We start from the raw sequence: 20,174 nt of genomic DNA on the forward strand, positions 1-20,174 counted from the left end.
GACATTTCTGCATAGAGCACATTCCTAGCTGGATAGTCATACTGGAGGGATTCTATATGTACCGTATTTTCCGCACTATAAGGCGCACCGGAGTATAAGCCGCAGCAGCTAAATTGAATGATGTGTACATATATAAGCCGCACTGGACTATAAGCCGCAGGTGTTTTAATGTTTAATTACCATATGTAAGGGTTCGTGCACAGAGGGGATTGTCGGGAAAGAGATGGCTGCTTGAGGAAGCTCCCATTTATTGTGGGGGGCGCAGACCGGTCATAGAGCCCATAGAGTTAAAGTTGGTGGACTGTAACCTGTAAAATCCATAGATTTAGGAGGTCTTCTAGTGGCCGTTAGCTGTAAAAATCCATAGATTAGCCGCACCGTTATATAAACCGCAGGGTCGAAAAATAGGAAAAAAGGCGCGGCTTATAGTCCGAAAATTATGGTAGTTGTGTTCCATTTAAAGATGTGTTAGTCGTTGCATTGTATTTGACAGACAGAAAAACTCTGCTGACGTCTTACAAACATGAGGTGTGGAGCAACAAAAGCTAAACAAAGACGACATCACTTTCAGTCAGAGGACACAACATTCTTAGTCCAACATCAAACTATATAAGCAAATACATCAAACTTTAAAGCCATTTTGTCTCTGCCAGAAACCTCCCATTAAATGATCCCCATTACGTTCCCTGCATAGGGCCTAATAGGTTGGAGCAGCATTTGGTTTGTTATCTAAATTATGGCCATGTGTCCCTGCATTAAACTCAGGACTAATTTACTTACTCTCCATTCACACAGGGTCTCCTGAGAGTAATATAACAGGCCATTAGCTAGTCAAATCAGTGCTGGGTACGGGATTGCAACATTTAGTCCAGATGAGGGATGCACTGTATCCCCTGTTCAAGTGGGGAATGATGTTCTCCCTCTGCAATAGCTGCCACATAGTGTATTAAGTATTGTGAAAAATAAGACCACAAGAGCAGCGCAGAGCGAGAGGCAAGGGCTTGATTCACAGAAGTGTCAGTGAAAATACAACCGTGCCAAAACCAATCTGGCGGCCTTCTTCAGGTCAACGATTACTGAGAGCAAATGTATTTTTTCTTCTCTAGTCCTCCACACCGTAGATGGACAAAATAAGGACATCTCAGACCTCTTCTTCTGTTATAGTCATGAAGAGAAACACTCTAGAGAACGAGAGATAAAAATACATTTGGTTAAAAATACATTTAAAATATGCAAGCATACGTACCACACTGTGAACAAAGACCATGGTGAACTTATTTTATCTATATTTTGAACTTGAACTTATTTCATCTATAGCTATCTTGTATCCATGCCAAACAATGTCAATTGATTTATTTTATTTTCAGTTCAGTTAAATAGTACTGTACATCAGAGGCTTTCTCTTCTCTCTCTTCTCATTCGATGCCAATCTATTCTTGGCAGGTGTCTCTAAGCTAACCCTCTTGATGAAATACATGTCTGTCAATCATGTTGGCTGATAATGCAATCTTGTATGACTCACTTTGGGTATTTGCCTTGTCTGAGTTCATATGAGCCAACTGATATAGGCTACACTCTTCCAAAAGGGTTCTTCGGCTGTCTCCACAGGATAACCTTTTTTTGGTTCCAGGGAGAACCCTTTTTGGTTACATGTAGAACCCTTTTGGGTTCCACGTAGAATCCTCTGTGGAAAGGGTCCTACATGGAACCAAAAAAAGGTTATCCTGTGGTTCCTACCTGGAACCAAAAGGGTCCTACCTGAAACCAAAAAGGGTTCTTCAAAGGGTTCTCCTATGGGGACAGCCGAATAACCATTTTAGGTTCTAGATAGAACCCTTTTTTCCTAAGAGTGTACAAGTGAACTCCTGATGCAATCTAAGAGGACACAGTAGATGTCTGTCCCTTTATGATGCAGTTTTAGACAATAAAGTAATGTTAGTTCTCCCACAGACAAGAAGTTGTTGATATAGGCTACAACTGAATTCCTGATACAGTTATAAAGGAGCCTGTCAGATGGATGTTTGTCCCTCACCAGAGAAGATGTCATTGAGGTTCTCCAGTTCCTCCTGGACCCTGAGGAGAAGAATGTCCAGTAGGATCTCCTGAAGATGCTCCCCCTCCACCCCCATCCTCTCCAACTGGTGTTTACCCATCCTCAGCAGAGCTCGGCCTGGGGAGGGACAGAGCAAGAAGGCAAGAGAGGTGGTGAGGTGAGGCTACTAGAGTTGGAAGCAAAATGATGCCAGTCAATTCAGGCTGGGTGCATGGATTTCAAATGGAATGGAATTCAAATTACATGATGAACTTGAATTATGTGTCAAATTCCATTCCTAAATTAACTTGAATTCAAATGCATTTAACCCCAACGCAGGAAACCACGGTGGGCAAAACTACGGTCCCAGGATCTAAGTCTTAGGACACAAGGTTTTATTAGTCATATAACAGTTGTTTTTACTGCATGTTTTTGGTCAGCTTCTGACAAGGATTTACTGATGGAACATTACAACAGTATTGACACTGTGAATGAGCTGTGTGGTTAGTAGAGAATTAACAGTAACTGGGAAGATGAATGATCCATGTCATTATGTGGGGTCCGGAACTGTCTACAGGCATCCAATACTTATACAGCCTGGGATAAAATATCACATATATTCACTTTAAGAAACATAATAGCAGTCTATTAATGATGTCTGATGTACATGACCATGGGTTGTTTTGTACTAAGGCAACATTTGGTAAGTAGAGGGGTTACTGAAGATAGCTACCGGATATGTCATGCTTGAAGACGGCCAGTTGGAGGACACTCTTTTGGTAGGGGTACTGCTCCTTGACCCAGTCAAACACATCCACCACGGTCCAGAGGGAGACCCTTTTGGGGACGCTCATTGTGGCAATATTATCTGGGCTGCACTGTATATGTCAGGGAAGGAGAAAGTCATTAGTATCTAGTATAAATCTGAGAACAGCATCACACTATGCATCCCTTACTTAGATACATTTCTCAAAAATTGGCAATGACAATTTGAAGTTGATTAATTATACAATATCCTAGGAAAAAAACTGAATACTGCAGTCGTTAATGTTATGACAGTGAGATGGTTGCTTTTGTATGTCAACTTCATTATAGTACTATTTCCTCAGCCATATCCCCTGAGGAAATACTTTTATAGAGCTGCATCAATGTTTATTTGGCCTTTACATGCTGTGGGGCACTTGTTTTTGCCATGTTGGAAATATAGGAATGTTTTACTGATTTAATGAAGAGACTAATCTATGATGTTGGCAGGAACGAGCTCCCATATTAGTAATTACTGGACAGCCAGACGAGACAGTGAGAAACCTTTCATTAAGAGGGCAGGGAAAGCAGGAAACCTCTGCTTGTATAGTAAATACAATAAACAATTCCACTTGACTTTTCCTACTAGTACTGACTTTGCTGATAACTTCTTTATTGAGAAAACGTTAATTACTATGACTGATATGTCGTTGTCTCACCTAGCTATCTTGAGATGAATGCATTAACTGTAAATCGCTTTGGATGAGAGCGTCTGCTAAACGACTAAATTGTAAATGTGAGTTTTTCCTGCCTATGCAAAGAAAGCTGTAAGCACTGTATGAAATGTTGCAGTAGGATCTGTTCCCGAGTGCTAGGGGCTGTGGGATTAGACTTTGACATCTGTACACAAATCACACCACAACATCATGTATGAAACATAATCTCATCAGAGAAACACCTTTATCAGTCTTGCTGCTTTCCAGAAGGATTGCATCTCCATCTTCCTGATCAAACCCACATGAAACCACATACTCTGACCCAGTGCATTAATGACTGGTGTGTGTAACTCAATGTTTTGTGTGATTCAAAGATGAAGTTGAGAGTATTCAATTTCTTACAATATATCCGGATTAATCACAGGATAATGGAGAGATAGGATCTAAGTGGTGAAAAATACATCCTCCCGACCCCAAATCTCCCCTTGGGCAGAGAGAGTTCCTTTCTCTTTGTTTTCACAAACTCTTGGAGACCCGACCACAGACCAGACGGAGTATGAGGCAACACGGTTTGGAGTAAATTTCACTGAGGTTTAAGACTCAGACCAAATCAAATATTAAATAAACGTTTTTGAGTAAACGCTGCGGGCCTGGAATGTTATAGGAAAACGGTTCAACAAACATTGTATGGTGCGTAGAATAAAGATAGAACGAGACAGTAAGAGAAACGGGAAGGAAAAGGAGAGAAGGAGTTGATAAATCTCTCTGAGAGGTCGTCATCAGAGTCAAGTGCATAGGTGCACCTTGCTCAGCTAATTAATCAAACTTGCCAAGTAATTTAACATACCTTCAACAGCTGTTGTATGTAGGCCTACTCATGTTTTGCTGGACCTGGGTAAACAAGAAGTATATATCTTATAGTCAGATACAGTCTTTTGCCAACACAACTCCCAGTGGGTTTTTACTGTACAACATGTGCCCAACGTGACAAATATACCATCTTGTGGTGATATACAATACCACAGAACATATTCACTTCCCAAATTCTACTACTCATGGTCATTTCAATGACATTATATTATATAACCTTTCAAATTCTACACAGGTACACATTTAATTAATGATATAACTTTATTTCAGGTATGGTTGTCGTTTTGATTTATATTTTGCTGCACATCATACTGTATGCTATTCAGTACAGTAATAGTAGCCTATGCCATTCACAGCAAGTGTACTGCAATGAGTGCAAACTGTTGATAAAGACAGACAATGGACAGAAAACTGGTGAAACTAATCGGTAGCCTATTCTATTGTAACTATTTATTTACTAGTACTACTACTATAAACTCTACTGTAAATGCTACCACGTCGCATTTGTAAAGTAGGCCTGGCGCAGGTAAGGCAAACTTTAGTAGTCCTTGTCTATTACCTGCCTTCGCATTATGCACTTATATGCACTAGACTTGACATTCATGATAGTAAAAGTAACGTTAATAGTTATTGTAGTGTTTAATCAAGTACAGTTAATCGTTTTATCGGCAGTCATATCTGCCTCTTACCTGCCCATTGTGCCCAACCCTTCCTGTCTCTGAGTCAGTCAAGCCCGCGTGCTGCAGTGGCTGTGGCTGGTGCTGGTCTGGTGCACACCTGCCTGGAGGAATAACCACTACTCGAGGGCTCCATCATGTGGAAGGAACTCTTCCTAAAAGGTGATCTTGGACCACAGCCAGAACCATCCAAATAAAAATCATATTTCATGCAGAGGCAATAAAGGTATTTTATGACGACCATGCTTCATTTAGGCTACTCTGCCTACAGAGTCATGTTTACACCACAAGCCTAAATACATATTAACGTTACGCTATTTTATCTATTTTGCAGGCTTTCAATAAAGAATAGTTCATTATTTTTCCTCATAAATTATAGACCTAAGTGGCGATTTTCGCATGTAAATCTTGGTGGGGCAAACAAAAAACGTTTTTTAGATGCATGCCAGCAAACCCATTACACAACACAACACAACACTAATACATTAATTGCACTATAACGTGACAAACGGTGCCCACACACTGTTAGGGCCTACATAAAGCTGTCTTAACAGCAGAGTCCCAACAGCAGTCCCAACACCTTAACACTGCTACACCTAGCAATCAGCGGAACAGTAGGCAAAATTAGACCAAATTATTAGGGTGAGGCACATGGGCTACTAACAGCTTACTACAAAACATACAATTAGTATTACTTTCTTAACTACAGTATACATATCTCCCTGGCATATTACATCATCTATGCAGCAGCATACAATACATTTTTGGACTCACCTTTTTGTGCTGTGCCCACTTGAACATGAAGGTGGCGAAGCTGTCATTGGCAAATTTTGTCATCAAACTGACCTTCTATGGATTTATGGTGCTTTCAAGACAACTGGGAACTCGGAAAAAAACAAGGTCGAATCATGATGACGTCAGTGATCTTCAGGTTGGAGCTCTAGAAAGAGGCACTTGGAATTCCGAATTGGATGACGTTCAAAACGTTTTTTCCCCGTTTTTGTTGTCTTGAACTCACTGAATTCAGATTTATATAAGATCTATAGAGATGGAGCGCAGCTTTTCTGTAATGTACCATGCTTAAATGCCCAGAGGAGGGCGCATTTGTTCAACAATGTGTAAAAAAAAGTTTTACCATAATTTATACTGGACCCTGCCCTGCCCCAGGCGCATAAGTACAGCAACTAGATACTATATAGAATGAGGTAAGAACGCATCTAGTCAGAGTTGTCCAGGCAGGGGTATTAGCCACATCGTAGTCTCCATGCCTCCACTACACTTTGAAAAAGGGATTAATTCACCCGAGCATCACAGACTGGCTGGTGCACGGATCTCCACGCTGCGGTTATCTAGCTACTGAGAGAGCGAGACTTCAGTTAACTGTCTTATGTTGAGAGGAAACGTTTATTGAGATGTCATTGGGAAAACATGCACCCTTTTTAGATTGAAATTAGAGATGAGACATTTGCATCTGTTATACTTTTTAGTCACAACTTTGACAAGGTGAGTGACAAACTTTTACAAATGTTGCGTCAATTTGTGTAGTCTAGTTTTGCCACCTGTTCTATGTGTTCATTTGAAGACATCAACAAAGTGAACCTGAAATGCATTTATCCTCGAAAACCTTTTTACATTCACTTGATTATGTCCATAGATCAATAATTTTCAGTTTTTTGCATCATGACCTTGAAATTGCACAAAAAACGAGACAATTATGTTTAATGAAATTCGAATTTCCACAAATAGAAATTAGATGGCCCCAAATAATGTGGCAATAATATAATTCAGATGTCATTATGGAGACAGGTGATCTGTAGCGTCTCCATAATGACATCTGAATTATATTATGGCCACATTATTTTACACCTGTGCTCTGGTATCCAATTTATGCACAAATAAACGGGCCTGTTCCTCGTTGACTTAATGCCAAGAAAATGCACATCAGAAAGTTTTTTGTTTTATATTTATCCACTCATGGGTGAAGTGTCCGCGCGTTTAATTAACTGGGAAATGGGTTAATTCCACACGGACGGATGGATACGGGATGTCTCTCTATAAAAGTTTCCGCTCATGTGAGACCTCTGAGACCACAATGCTGAGCTCTGCTGACATCGTGCACAGAGGCCACTCAGCTGTGCGGTGCGCGCGGGGGCCACTGGACATTTTAATTGTTTTCTCTCCTTTAGATTCTGTCACCATCCATGTGTGCAAGTTCTCAGTGTGTCTAGTCTATGTCTATTCAGACCTCCCTGGTTGGCAGAGAGAAGGCAAACATTACTATGGCATAGTCACAAATCACAGTGTGTGCTTTTTTGTCACAATGATGGATGGAGGGCTCTGTCCTCTCTCTTTGCCTAGAGACTTTATTTTTCATGATACAGAAAGAAGTTCCTCATGGAGATTGGACATGCTCATGTGTTAATTCCTGTATTTGAGGAGACATCACAGGGCTCACTCATTGCCAGGTAGAGCAATATCATGGAAGGGTTGTACTGTAGCCTCCAATTCCAAAGGAAATATGTCTGGAGCCTACCACTGCCCTGCCTCCAGGGAAAAACAGGCAGTGGTGTGTGAAAGAAGGCAGGATTGCTTCCTGGGCATTGGAAGGGATGTACTTTCCCAGAGTCTTGCGTTGGGTGACAATGATCAGTGGTGGTGATCACATACAGGTTTCCTAGCAGCCCGGTTCGGTAATGGCTGTGTCTGCCCCCTACCCGAAAATGTCAACTGACACTCCCGCTGCTTAATGAAAAATTCCAGATTGAGCTCCTTTTAATGACTTTGTTCAACAGTCCCACATCCGTCTCTGTATTTCACATTATATTCTCTATTACACAGTTAATATTGACCTATTCCCCACTGAAGTCCAAACAACACTGTTTTCTCAGCTATAGCATACTGTAAAGGTACATGCACCTTAATCCCAAATAAAGGTGATTATTAGGGTATTTTATGAGGGTCTCATTTCTTGTCTGCTGCTACTGGTTCATACTGTAAGGGGAGGGGTCCATAGGTCTGCCTGAGCTGTGGCCCAGGAATGTGGGGGAGCATCACTCTCTCTCTCACACAGCTGTTCAACTGGGACTGTTTACTGTCAGCCACTTTCTCTCTCTCTCTCATAGACCACAGTCAGATCTATGGCACTAGATGGCAGCACAGGAGTCTTTGGATCCTCCATATTCCTGTCATGGATTAATGTAATTCAATCCATACCACTTGCATTATGTTTTAGAGGCTCTGCTGTTTGCTTTAAAGAGAAAAGTTATGAGTTTGGTTTTATATTCCATGCTGAAAAGATAGTAAGGTAATAGATTGGTAAGGATACTTGTGGAGCTTTGCCCTCTTGAATAATGTGTAGTAGACTGAGAGACAGAGGTACAGTGCTCGACCAAAGGCCCTACATCCACACTTCAACTTAATAACGAATGCCTCAACACTGACAGCCAGCCACATTAGTGGTCTGGTGATGATTTAAAATGTACAATTTTAAATTGACACTCAGTCATGCCTCATAAGAGACAGATCAGACAGACTCAATATTATAAAAAAGAGTGGGGAGAAATAGAGCTTGATAGAATGCAATACCGGTAAATCAGCTTTGTCCTTCCAGAAGTTTTACTGGAACATTTAATCTATTCATGTGTCTTACATATTGCTTTGGCTACATGAAAATCATCTGTTTTGTCTTCCCTACAGTTTCTGAATGGAGAATAAGGCCATGTACCTGAGTACATACGAAGAGAGGGAGAACGGATCCATCTATGAGGAGGGCTACGATGGCAGGAACCTATCAAAGCTCAACCTGTGTGAAGATGGTAAAGAAGCAGTTTCCCTTCTTGTCCTGTATAAATCCTTGCCCCTTGACCTTTCACAGATTTGCCCAGAGGCCTGTAATCACCCTCACACATTCACACACACAACATACTATCAGCACGTAGTGCTTTTTCACCGCTCGCTGGGTGAGAGAAATCTGCAGACCCCAGGAGTCAGATTTCCCATATTTATCTTTGCAGTTACAAGCATACCTCTAAAAAGGCCATGACCAAGTTGGGTCAAATCCTCTTTGAATTCTGCCATTGATGTAAGAACTTATTTAGTGCCTCCATATGTGATGTGCTCATATTTCAGCTCTTGGAGTGATGCAAGCAGAGTCCCTTTGACCCGTCTTGGTCATGGCCTTTTTAGAGGATATGCTTGTAACTGCAAATATAAATATGGGAAATCTGACTCCTGGGGTCTGCCGAGTTTTCTCACCCAGCGAGCGGTCAATAAACACTAAGTGCTGATAGTATGTTGTGTGTGTGAATGTGTGAGGGTCTTGGGCTTGGACAGGTGCAGCTGAACAAATCTACTGTACAGTGTTCTCAAGTCATGCCACGCTGGTGGGAAATGCTTATCAAGCCTTAACAGTGAATTGGTCCAAATTTAGTTGGCTTCTACTTGTCCAACTCAACTAATCTGTCCCTAAGCTGCCAAGCATACTCACTGTAAACATTCAAGGATCCTGTTGCTATCACAACCACTATAAAAAAAGCCAGGCTGAACATGCAGCCACATACTGCCACATTAACTTGTGTTCTTTGGTGTTGTGTCCAACGTATTACAGCGTCTATGTCTTAATGTTGCAGGAATTTTTAAATGTAGAAGCTGTTCTGCTCCACTTCCTCTATAAATATTCAGTCTCTCATTGCCTGATGTCAGCTTGTGTTTAGACTTTATTGACCCCTATAAATGTCTAAGATAAGTAAATATTGTCATGGTAAGGGTAGGATATATGATATACATGACGCCATACATAGCACCAGCGTTTTTCTGTGGAATGTTTATTTACATGTTTATTTTCCACAGAAAAACTAGTGTGATTTAGTAAGCAGACAACTTCAAATGAAAAATGTCAAATTACCCAGCCTTTATGTGACATAACTTCCAAAAGGCACAAGACTGTTTATGGAAAATAGGTTGAGGGCCTTGTCTTCTAGAGCGGTATCCTCTGTGACTTCAGAGCTATATGCTCCACAGAGAGAAAGAGAGACGAGGAAGGATTGGGGGGACTACTCATTTTTTGTCTTGTGGCTGGGATGACTTGCCAGGAGAACATAAAATTAAAGTGTGTAATACTTTCCCATTGGTCTCTCTCAGGGCTTATGTCTCCTCGAAATAAGACAATGTGCTTCATGACCTAATAGCATGAGACACTTTGGAATTGATATCAGATTCCTATTGGACTGAGATCTTCTTAGTCTGACTAATGATGTCTTCTGTCACCCTACTTCTGGGCCTATTTGACCAGCGCTGAATGTTCCCTCAGCAACAACAGTTAAATCCAAACAGCTTCCTCACAAGCACACATGACACACACACACAAATTCCCAACTGGAATGCCATGATGACAGTTTTATCCAAATGAATTCCAGTGCATTTGTTCGACCTGGAGAGTGTGTTAAGGGGTTAAATGACTGATTGTTGCTATTATTACTCAGTATCTGTGTGGCAGCCCTGTGATGTATGGTGCAGAGGTGACAAATAGATCTCAGGCCAAATGCCAGACATGCAGACTTTGTTTTGACTCTCATGCTGACTACAATATCAACCAAGTGGAGAATCAAGGCTGCCAACTCGCTACGTCAGTACTAATAGAACAATAATAAAATCATTTGGGGGGATTTTTAGCACTCATAAAGTCTATGTTATGAGAGATGGCCGCAACAATGCAACATGTCATTCAGTTGACAGTTAGGCATGCATTTTTATGTAGGACCTTTTCATCACTGCATAAGAATATTATCCTCATGACATTTTATCCTAATTTCATCCAGCTTCTTTTATCCTCATGGCCCCTCACTTCAGACCTCCTCTAAGAGACCTTGTATCCATCTTTGTCTTCCAATTCTAAAGATATGTTTTCTTTTCAGCTGGTTCTGCCAAGAGGAGAAGAAAGCAAGACAATTGCTGCAGCCAGCTGAACGCCCTGTCTGCCATCAAGTATGCCATCGTGTCTCTATACATCTTGGTACTCCTGAGTATTTTTGGCCTCTGTTTAGCAGGTACGTCAAATCACTTGAGTTACAAAGCATGTTATTGCCAAGCTGTCTATCTAAGAGTTTATATACACAAACCACATCAGATAAGATAAATACTTTATTAGACACTGTCAATGTTATTCCAGTTCCCAAGAGGTGGATATATTATGCTATTCTTTACATTTTTCTCTGTGGGATCAAATGTGAATGAACTCAACGACATACACTGTCTGAAGCAGGTATTCTGGTTGACTTGAAGTGAAAAACCGAATGAGTTGAGATGTGTTCAATTCTTAAGTTCTTCAACTGAAATTCCAAATTGTTAGTCCATCTGGTTTCACTTGAGAACTCTGGTCTTCAGCCTTTTGCAACGAATGACATCAGTGATCCCACAAGATTAAGAATTAATGGGAAAACCTATGGCTACTGCCACATTAAAACAGTTAGTCTGCCTTAGGTAACACATAAGGATTGTGCTTTGAAATTGTACTCCACTTTAACCATAAGTGACTGTCAATTTCAGTTTATGGATTAAGAGACATTTTTGGTAATTTGAGAAAAGCCATTTCTTTGTACATTTGGAGAGTGTAGCTTGAGACCAATGAAAGCAGTAGGAAAAGCAGCTTTTGGTCAAATCAAACAAAGACTCAAGCTTTGATTGCCGACAGGCTGTCTTCCCAACCAATGGCACTGGCAAAGGCCTATAGAGTAGCTGTAACATTCTTGAAACAATACATTTTCTTAAGTAACCAACCCTGACATATGACTAAGGTTACCTGAGACATACTATAATCCTCATATTTAAAAGTTATGGTGCTGAAAGAGGGCCACACTTCCCTAAGGTATTTCTCAGTCATGTACCTGCCTGAGTGCATTACCTATGTGACAGTGTGGAGAGAGAGGCCATGCGGATGGATTTGGCATGCAGAGACTGACAGGAATGTGTTTCCAATACTCCATGGGCCCTGGAGGGACTCTCAGGGTTCCACCATGGCCATCATGGCTCTCACAGGGTCCGTGTGTGTGTTTGTTGTGTGTTGTGTGTGCGGAGAAACTGGACTCCCATCAGCACGTTCCTCTCCTAAGGTCGAGGGCTCGCCCATGGTTCTGCCTAGCAGCTGAGGCCCTTTCTTCCCACTCCTGGAAGCTGTGTCGTAAGTGCTGCCTGGTCTGTAGCCAACCCTGGGAAACAGTATCATTAACCAGTCCTGATAGAGCTGTGCCTAGAGCCTTTCCTCCAGGCCTGGGTCTTTGTATCTGGGGAGGGATGTCTATAACGTGACTTGTCAGGGTTAGAATCTATGCCCTGGTGACCTTTGGTGATGTATCAGAATAACCATTCTGGGGGGGAAGTTTGAAGTTGGATTTATGGAAAGGTTTTATGTTGTTGTTGTGTATCGCTGGCTTTGTAAGCTAGAATCCTTAAAGCTGAAACTGACAAGTCCGTTTGGGATATTACAACAAATAATAATATGCCATTTAGCAGACGCTTTTATCCAAAGCGACTTACAGTCATGTGTGCATACATTTTTACATATGGGTGGTCCCGGGGATCGAACCCACTACCCTGGCGTTACAAGCGCCATGCTCTACCAATTGAGCTACAGAGGACCACAATATACAATGTTTTCTTCTGGCATAATAGTTTTTGGGGGTGTCACAGAATTTCGGCGTTAACCACAACAGAGTATGGGTGGCAAATGTGTGCCATCATAAACCAGGAAAATATGGTTTAAGGTTAGGGACACAGCAGGAGGCAAAGGGTTCAAAATGTGTTTTTACTGCAAACCAGTGGCGGTAGATGCCGTTTAAGATGGAGGGAGGACGATTCTTTTTTTAATGAGCATGGCTCTATTTCTATTACAGCATATATTTCAGTTTTTTATTTGTAATACATTTGCAAAAATGGGGTATTGTGTGTAGATTGATGAGGGAAAAAAACAATTAAATCAATTTTAAAATAAGGCTGTAACGTAACAAAATGTGGAAAAAGTCAAGCGGTCTGAATACTTTCCGAATGCACTGTATTAGCTAAAGCAACATCATAGTCAACATAGCTAATAGAACTAACGCGTTGGTAAACCTGCAACAATCATGCAGTACAGTGTACAGCCAGTAAGCAGTTTAGCAGTTACACCTGCAGGCCCCGGTGGCAATACATTTGTAAAACCAAAAGCTTACCTTGACTTGGAAGAATTCCAGTGTAGGATTCTCATAGGCAGCTAGCTAACATAGCATCCCTCTGTTTGAGCCGTGTGTTTGAGTAGGCTAAACTAGCTAGCTGCATTTGCTAGTTAGTTAATTTTTTTAACGAAATCTCTCTCTCTCTCTCTCTCTCTCTCTCTCTCTCTCTCTCTTGCTCCTCCATTTTTGAAGAAATTAATTTGTTCAAAACTGTTCAACTATTGTCTTTCTCTCTCTTTGAGTCAACAACTCACCACATTTTATGCACTGCAGTGCTAGCTAGCTGTAGCTTATGCTTTCAGTACTAGATTCATTCTCTGATCCTTTAATTGGGTGTACAACGTGTCAGTTCATGCTGCAAGAGCTCTGATAGGTTGGAGGATGTCCGCCGGAAGTTGTCATAATTACTGTGTAAGTCTATGGAAGGGAGTGAGAACCATGAGCCTCCTAGGTTTTGTATTGAAGTCAATGTACCCAGAGGAGGACGGAAGCTTGCTGTCCTCCGGCTACACCATGGTGCTACCCTACAGAGTGCTGTTGAGGTTACTGTAGACCATTGCAAAACAGTGTGTTTTAATCAATTATTTGGTGACGTGAATATATTCTGTATAGTTTTATCTAAAAATAAATGTTTTAAATGTTTAGCTATTTTTATTTTTATGAAATTCACTGAGGACGATGGTCCTCCACCTCCTCCTCTGAGGAGCCTCCACCGCTGCAAACAACAAACACTGTTTTTTCTCCTCTGACATTATTGCACGCTCTATAGAACAGCAAAATATGTACTGCAAAATTGTTTTACCACGCTCCTCTTCTCTTTTTCCATCAACAAAGCAAAGTGGCACCTTTTCCCCAAATGCGGATTCGTACTTTAAACCAATTTAGAATTATACCGTTGTTGCCTAGATTGATTTGGAAAAATCCAGAGCATTTGAAAAGAATCATGCTCTTGGTATCCATGGCTGACAAATTATATCCTGGTAACCAATTAAACATGAATAAAGTAATGTTTCACTGTTAGATTCTAGCTCTATAACCCAGAGAAACCATGCAGTGTTGGTCTGTAAACCACACCTCTGCATTATTAGTAAAGAGGGAAGGTACTCCTGAGTGGCGCAGTGGTCTAAGGCACTGCATCGCAGTGCTAACTGTGCCACTAGAGATCCTGGTTCGAATCCAGGCTCTGTCGCAGCCGGCCGCGACTGGGAGACTCATGGGCGGCGCACAATTGGCCCAGGGTAGGGGAGGGAATGGCCGGCAGGGATGTAGCTCAGTTGATAGAGCATGGCGTTTGCAACGCCAGGGTTGTGGGTTTGATTCCCATGGGGGACCAGTATAAAAAATAAAAATGTATTCACTAACTGTAAGTCACTCTGGATAAGAGCGTCTGCTAAATGACCAAAATGTAAGGTCCCAGATGCAGACCTAAGCCCTGTTGGGTTGGTGAACAGCAGGAATGCTTAACGCTTTGTGTAATCTCTGTGGAATTTCACACATGCCTTTCCAACTCCTCCCATCAGGACCATAATAACTGAAGTTCTATAGGTGGATATAGGCCAAGGCATTACTGGGGCCAACATGCAATACCATTGACATCATTTGAAAAGGAAGATGAAATCGTGGGAGACAAACACTGTCATGGAGGTATTTAGCAATTTATGGTTTAGCGTTAAGCTAATTTAAAAAGCAATCTAACAGAGCTTTCAAATAGAAATGAAATGAAATGTGGATCATTAGAGAGGGTGAATGAGATTAACATAACATGATGACTGCTGTGGAGGGGGACATTTCAGAGGGACCCTGCCAAGTTTCCAGTGTGAACACGAACCAACACCCATCCACATTTGCTTTTCATTTGTGTTCATATGTGAATATTTATGAGGTTTCCCTATATGACCTGGGCAGGGCTCTGCTTCAACCTCTTAGCTAGCACATTAAATATCCAGACCTGACATCTGAACCTTTAATCCATGCTTTTAGATAGATAAGAAAGAGGGGTCATATCACTCCATATTTCATGTCATTCATATGTACTCGCTGATCCATGCTGAGAGATCACAACTCTGTAAGGTCGGAGAAGGCACGGCATGAATACAGATCTGAACCCTGTGCTCCGTATAAAAGGATGTTCTCACACTTTCCATAGACCGACTGTATTGGTACAGCTCTGTCCACGGACTCAGAATGGCTGTTGCAACTGTTAAACAGTTGAACAGTTTACATACAATCAAAGTCATCTGCTACTTAGTAGGATTAGCATAACTACACATTACTCTGACAATCACAATAACTATCACCCTACTACTCAGGAATTGAGATGGGGATGGAAGAGCCGAGGACAGTAAGGAGGGAACGATGGAGAGACTAGAGATAATAAATAGAGATACAACAGTTTGATTAGCCTAAAAATCGAAGCACTCAAAGTTTTTTGGCTATTCGACTTTAGCACATGATGTTGAGAATGTATGAGAAGTGAGTGACCCAGCTAGTGTTAAGTTTCCAGTAAAAAAATAACTCCCATTGGGGACCTCCCTGATTATGTCTGGCTCTCTCAGCTGCCTGATAGGGCTTAACAGTGTTTAAGAGAGTGTTCCAGTGAGTTTAACAAACGTTGGGATCCTCACACTCTCTTATATAAATGGTGCTGTGTGCATGGAAAGCTATTGCACTTTTGATCCTCCATGTTTATGAAGAAAAGTCATGGACTTGTTTGGCCAATGTTCCTAGAGGGGAAGGGACCGGTGCAGTCAAGAGGAAAAAGTCTGCAAAAAATATAAATATAATGTCAACCCAAAAACATTGGCAAGTATTTTTTTAAATATCAAGGAGGATGTCACTGAGAAAATGTATTATTTTCATGAATCACTGTGCTCATTTCCACTGTCAAGAACTAATAGTAAATAAATTGCATATTATTATAGTGAAGAGAGGCAGGTTCCTATTCTAGGTACATAACTAATGTGTCATGTTGGTTTCAGAATTTAGTACTATTTCTATTTAAATAGCAAAACAAATTGCAGCTGCTTAAAAAAAAACCTTGAGCTACATGAGTCTGTATAAATGGACCCTATGAATCATAATCAAGTGGTGACTAGTTAATCAACCCTTTACAGTGGGTTGATGATTCAAAGCATGAAAACACTAGGATTTTCTGGAAACCAAAGTGGTTTATAGGTAATAAAATAACTGCTCCCCAAACCTTGTCCTGCGTAGTCCTGTTCCAAATGCCTACAGGTCATCTGGACAGTCACTCTACATACAGTATTAAACAAACCAGATAGACCTGTTCAGATCATCTATTGTTTTGAAGGCCGACTAGTAGCCTATGACTTGGACACATACGGTACACATTATTTGGGTCATGCTACATTGATTTCCAATGTATTTGAATGTACAGTATGTTGACTAATTTGAATGCATACAGAACCTGGTACTCATGTTTCAGCTGGGCAGCAGTACAACTAGTCTGCTCCTGCATCTGGAGTCCTTTATGGGAAAATGTGTTTTGCAAGGTACCCAACAAACATTCCTATGGACAAGGAGATTGCCCAATACGTCACCTTTCAGAGGAGCTGATTTCTAAATAGTGTTGACACTTCATAGGTGTCCAGGACAGAAGAGAGGAAGATTGACCATCAACACCGAAAAAGTAGGCCTACTAACAATCTGTTTGAGAATGGTAGATACATTTGGAGAGTAGACCTAGGACTACCAAAAATATCTGTCTTTTATGATTCCTGCAGCAACCAGTCATGCGAGTTTATGACATATTGGCAATGGCATTTTGCTATAAACTGTGCCCTGTTAAAGTCCTCTTGATGTTTTGTTTACCTAATTTCTATCTGACATTTTGCAAAACTACCTCAGAATTTTTTTCAACATCCCGTTTTTGGCTCAATGTAGTGTGTATATATATACACTGAACAAAACTATAAACTCATGTTTCCCATGTTTCATGAGCTGGAATAAAACATCCCAGAAATATTCCAGATGCACAAAAAGCGTATTCCTCTCAAATTTTGTGCACAAAGTTGTTTACATCCCTGTTAGTGAGCATTTATCCTTTGCCAAGATTGTGACGAAGAAAGTCAGGAAGCAGGTGCAGTCGGTGAGGTTAATCGAAACTAACATAGAGCGAATACAAAAACAGGAGTAGCGTCTGAACATGAAAACAGAAACAATACTGCCTGATGGGTGATACAATGGAGTGCTAGATAAAGGGGAAGTAATCAGAGGGTGATGAAGTCCAGGTGCGTAATGATGGTTGCCAGGTGTGCGTAATGATGGGTTGCCAGAACCGGTGGTTAGTAGAACGGCGACGTCGAGCGCCGAAGTGGGAGTAGACGTGACAAATATAGTCCATCCACCTGACAGGTGTGGCATATCAAGAAGCTGATTAAACAGCATGATCATTATACAGGGGACAATAAAAGGCCACTCTAAAATGTGCAGTTTTCTCACACAACACAATGCCATAGATGTCTCAAGTTTTGAGGGAGCGTGCAATTGGCATGCTGACTGCAGGAATGTCCTCCAGAGCTGTTGCCAGATAATATAATGTTCATTTCTCTACCTTAAGCCCCATCCAACGTCGTTTTAGAGAATTTGTCAGTACGTCCAACCGGCCTCACAACCGCAGACCATGTGTAACCACGCCAGCCCAGGATCTCCACATCCGGCTTCTTCACCTGCGGGATGGTCCGAGACGAGCCACCTGGACAGCTGATGAATTTCTGCACAACCGTCTCAGGGAAACTCATCTGCGTGCTCGTCGTCCTCACCAAGGTCTTGACATGACTGCAGTTCGGCGTCGAAACTGACTTGAGTTGGCAAATGCTCAACTTCGATGGCCACTGGTCCACTGGAGAAGTGTGCTCTTCACGGATGAATCCCGGTTTCAACTGTACCAGGCCGATGGCAGACGTGTGGGCGTCGTGTGGGCGAACGGTTTGCTGATGTCAACGTTGTGAACAGAGTGCCCCATGGTGGCCGTGGGGTTATGGTATGGGCGGGCCTAAGCTACGGACAACGAACATAATTGCATTTTATCGATGGCAAGTTGAATCACAGAGATACAGTACCGTGACGAGATCCTGAGGCCCATTGTCGTGCCGTTCATCCGCCGCATCACATCATGTTTCAGCATGATAATGCACGGCCCCATGCTGCAAGGATCTGTACACAATTCCTGGAAGCTGAAAATGGCCCAGTTCTTCCATGGCCTGCATACTCACCAGACATGTCACCCATTGAGCATGTTTGGGATGCTCTGGATCGACGTGTACGACAGCGTGTTCCAGTTCCCGCCAATATCCAGCAACTTCGCACAGCCATTGAAGAGGAGTAGGACAACATTCCACAGGCCACAATCAACAGCCTGATCAACTCTATGCGAAGTAGATATGTCGCTCTGCATGAGGCAAATGGTGGACACAGCAGATACTGACTGGTTTTCTTATTCACGCCCCTACTTTTTTTTTTAAAGATATCTGGTACCAACAGATGCATATCTGTATTCCCAGTCATGTGAAATCCATAGATCAGGGCCTAATGAGTGTATTTCAATTGACTGATTTCCTTATATGAACTTTAACTCATTAAAACTTTGAAATTGTTGCATGTTGCATTCATATTTTTGTTCAGTTTAGTTCATACATGCATAATTAAATAGTATAATTATTGTTTTACTTAGCTACATCATTTAGCCACCGAATCCTTAGTTTGAGAGCGCCAAATGTTTTGAATCTGTAGGCCGTCATTTTTCTGAACATGGTACAGTACATATGGGTCATACGGAAACTGTGTCTAGATTAACAGCCAGCCAGAAGACCCACTATTACCAGTAAGTCACAAATATCAATCTTAGCAAGCTACTCATTTTACAGCCTGCAAGTAATTTCTGGAATATTGTTGTAGGCCTATTGTTTGTTGAGATTCCCTTTTATATTCAACATCAAGTTTGCTTTCAAACACCACATTTGCTGACTCATAGTTTTACTTATGCCAGTGCCTGTCTGGCATACGTCTGACATCTAAGAGATTTAAAAGAGCAGCATTTTAATGTTGAGCAAGCCCAGTTCCATGTGGAGATAGAAACTGAACCTCATCCATCTGGGTAAATAGTTAATCAGAGAGACACTGCTGAGAGAGTATTCAACAGGAAAACCTTTCTGCTCTGTCATGACGGCCTCACAGTCACTTCTATCCAGATGGTTATGTTGATGTATTAGTTGGAACGCCGGTGACTTGATTTAGTTCTACAGGCTCAACACCAGGTTAAGATGCTCTGAGGCTACTTTATAAGGAATGTCCTGATGCAGTCAGACCTGAGCTGATATTGGTTTTCATGTCTAAGCAGTTTTGAGAGACCAAGATCAAGCAGTTAGACATCAAGGCACCACTCATTGTCCATGTTTTTATAGTCATAATCATCTGGTCTGTTTACTATACCATTGTCTAGCTCTCTGCTCTTCCCAATCAGAGTTTTGTTATATTTAGGGATCCTCCCTATATCGTGGACTTCAAAGCTTTTTTCCCTTCTCCGCTATACTGTCTTTGTATGTCTGGATGGACACTTTTATCCTTCTGTTGAGTGGAAAGCACCTTTTATAGATACAGACATCTACGATACAGACATCTACAGTATTGTAGGCTTAGGCTATTGCTAATCATTGGCATCCACAAACAATGCTTATAAATGCCCTCCAACCCCTGTGGATAAATAAATGTTATGTGGCATGATTCTCTACCCCAGGATTCATTTCCTATACACAGTGCTGTATCTCTGTTTACTCTATACATTTGAGTAATGCTTTCCATTGTATGTAACCACTCAAGTTTGTGGCAATTTTTTCGTATCGTTTTTTTCCTAAGTGGATCATTGGAAAAGTTGAGGGCTGCTGATTTTCAGGACAAGTTGCTGGTTAGCATA

The 20,174-nt window shown here is 41.4% G+C and overlaps 2 protein-coding genes across 2 annotated transcripts in view; one reads left to right on the plus strand and one right to left on the minus strand.

Moving 5' to 3' along the window:
• Positions 1–367: 367 nt before the first annotated feature.
• Positions 368–5,901, minus strand: LOC121552611 (sterile alpha motif domain-containing protein 12-like). Its single transcript, XM_041865574.2, has 6 exons — positions 5,814–5,901; positions 5,052–5,206; positions 4,340–4,383; positions 2,766–2,910; positions 2,033–2,170; positions 368–1,181 (listed from the first exon to the last, which is right to left on the minus strand). The coding sequence occupies exons 4-6, from the start codon at positions 2,884–2,886 to the stop codon at positions 1,165–1,167; spliced, it is 276 nt and encodes a 91-aa protein (XP_041721508.1). The 5' UTR covers positions 2,887–2,910; positions 4,340–4,383; positions 5,052–5,206; positions 5,814–5,901; the 3' UTR covers positions 368–1,164.
• Positions 5,902–6,257: 356 nt separating this feature from the next.
• LOC121552905 (scavenger receptor class A member 5-like) overlaps positions 6,258–20,174 on the plus strand; it is a 53,679-nt gene continuing 39,762 nt past the window's right edge. Inside the window, exons 1-3 of the mRNA XM_041866001.2 lie at positions 6,258–6,542; positions 8,736–8,854; positions 10,952–11,083. Coding sequence (XP_041721935.2) covers positions 8,743–8,854; positions 10,952–11,083 — 244 coding nt within the window. The 5' untranslated portion in view covers positions 6,258–6,542; positions 8,736–8,742. The remainder of the gene's footprint in view (positions 6,543–8,735; positions 8,855–10,951; positions 11,084–20,174) is intronic.

This window comes from Coregonus clupeaformis, chromosome 36, assembly GCF_020615455.1.
Source record: "Coregonus clupeaformis isolate EN_2021a chromosome 36, ASM2061545v1, whole genome shotgun sequence".
In the NCBI taxonomy this organism is placed as follows: domain Eukaryota; kingdom Metazoa; phylum Chordata; class Actinopteri; order Salmoniformes; family Salmonidae; genus Coregonus; species Coregonus clupeaformis.

Bases quoted from the DNA above. Each gene is read 5' to 3' on its own strand.
- LOC121552611 (XM_041865574.2), bottom strand. From the start codon at position 2,886: ATGAGCGTCCCCAAAAGGGTCTCCCTCTGGACCGTGGTGGATGTGTTT. The intron at 2,171-2,765 runs GTAGCTATCTTC...GTCCCTCCCCAG, and splicing joins CTTCAAGCATGACATATCCG to GCCGAGCTCTGCTGAGGATG.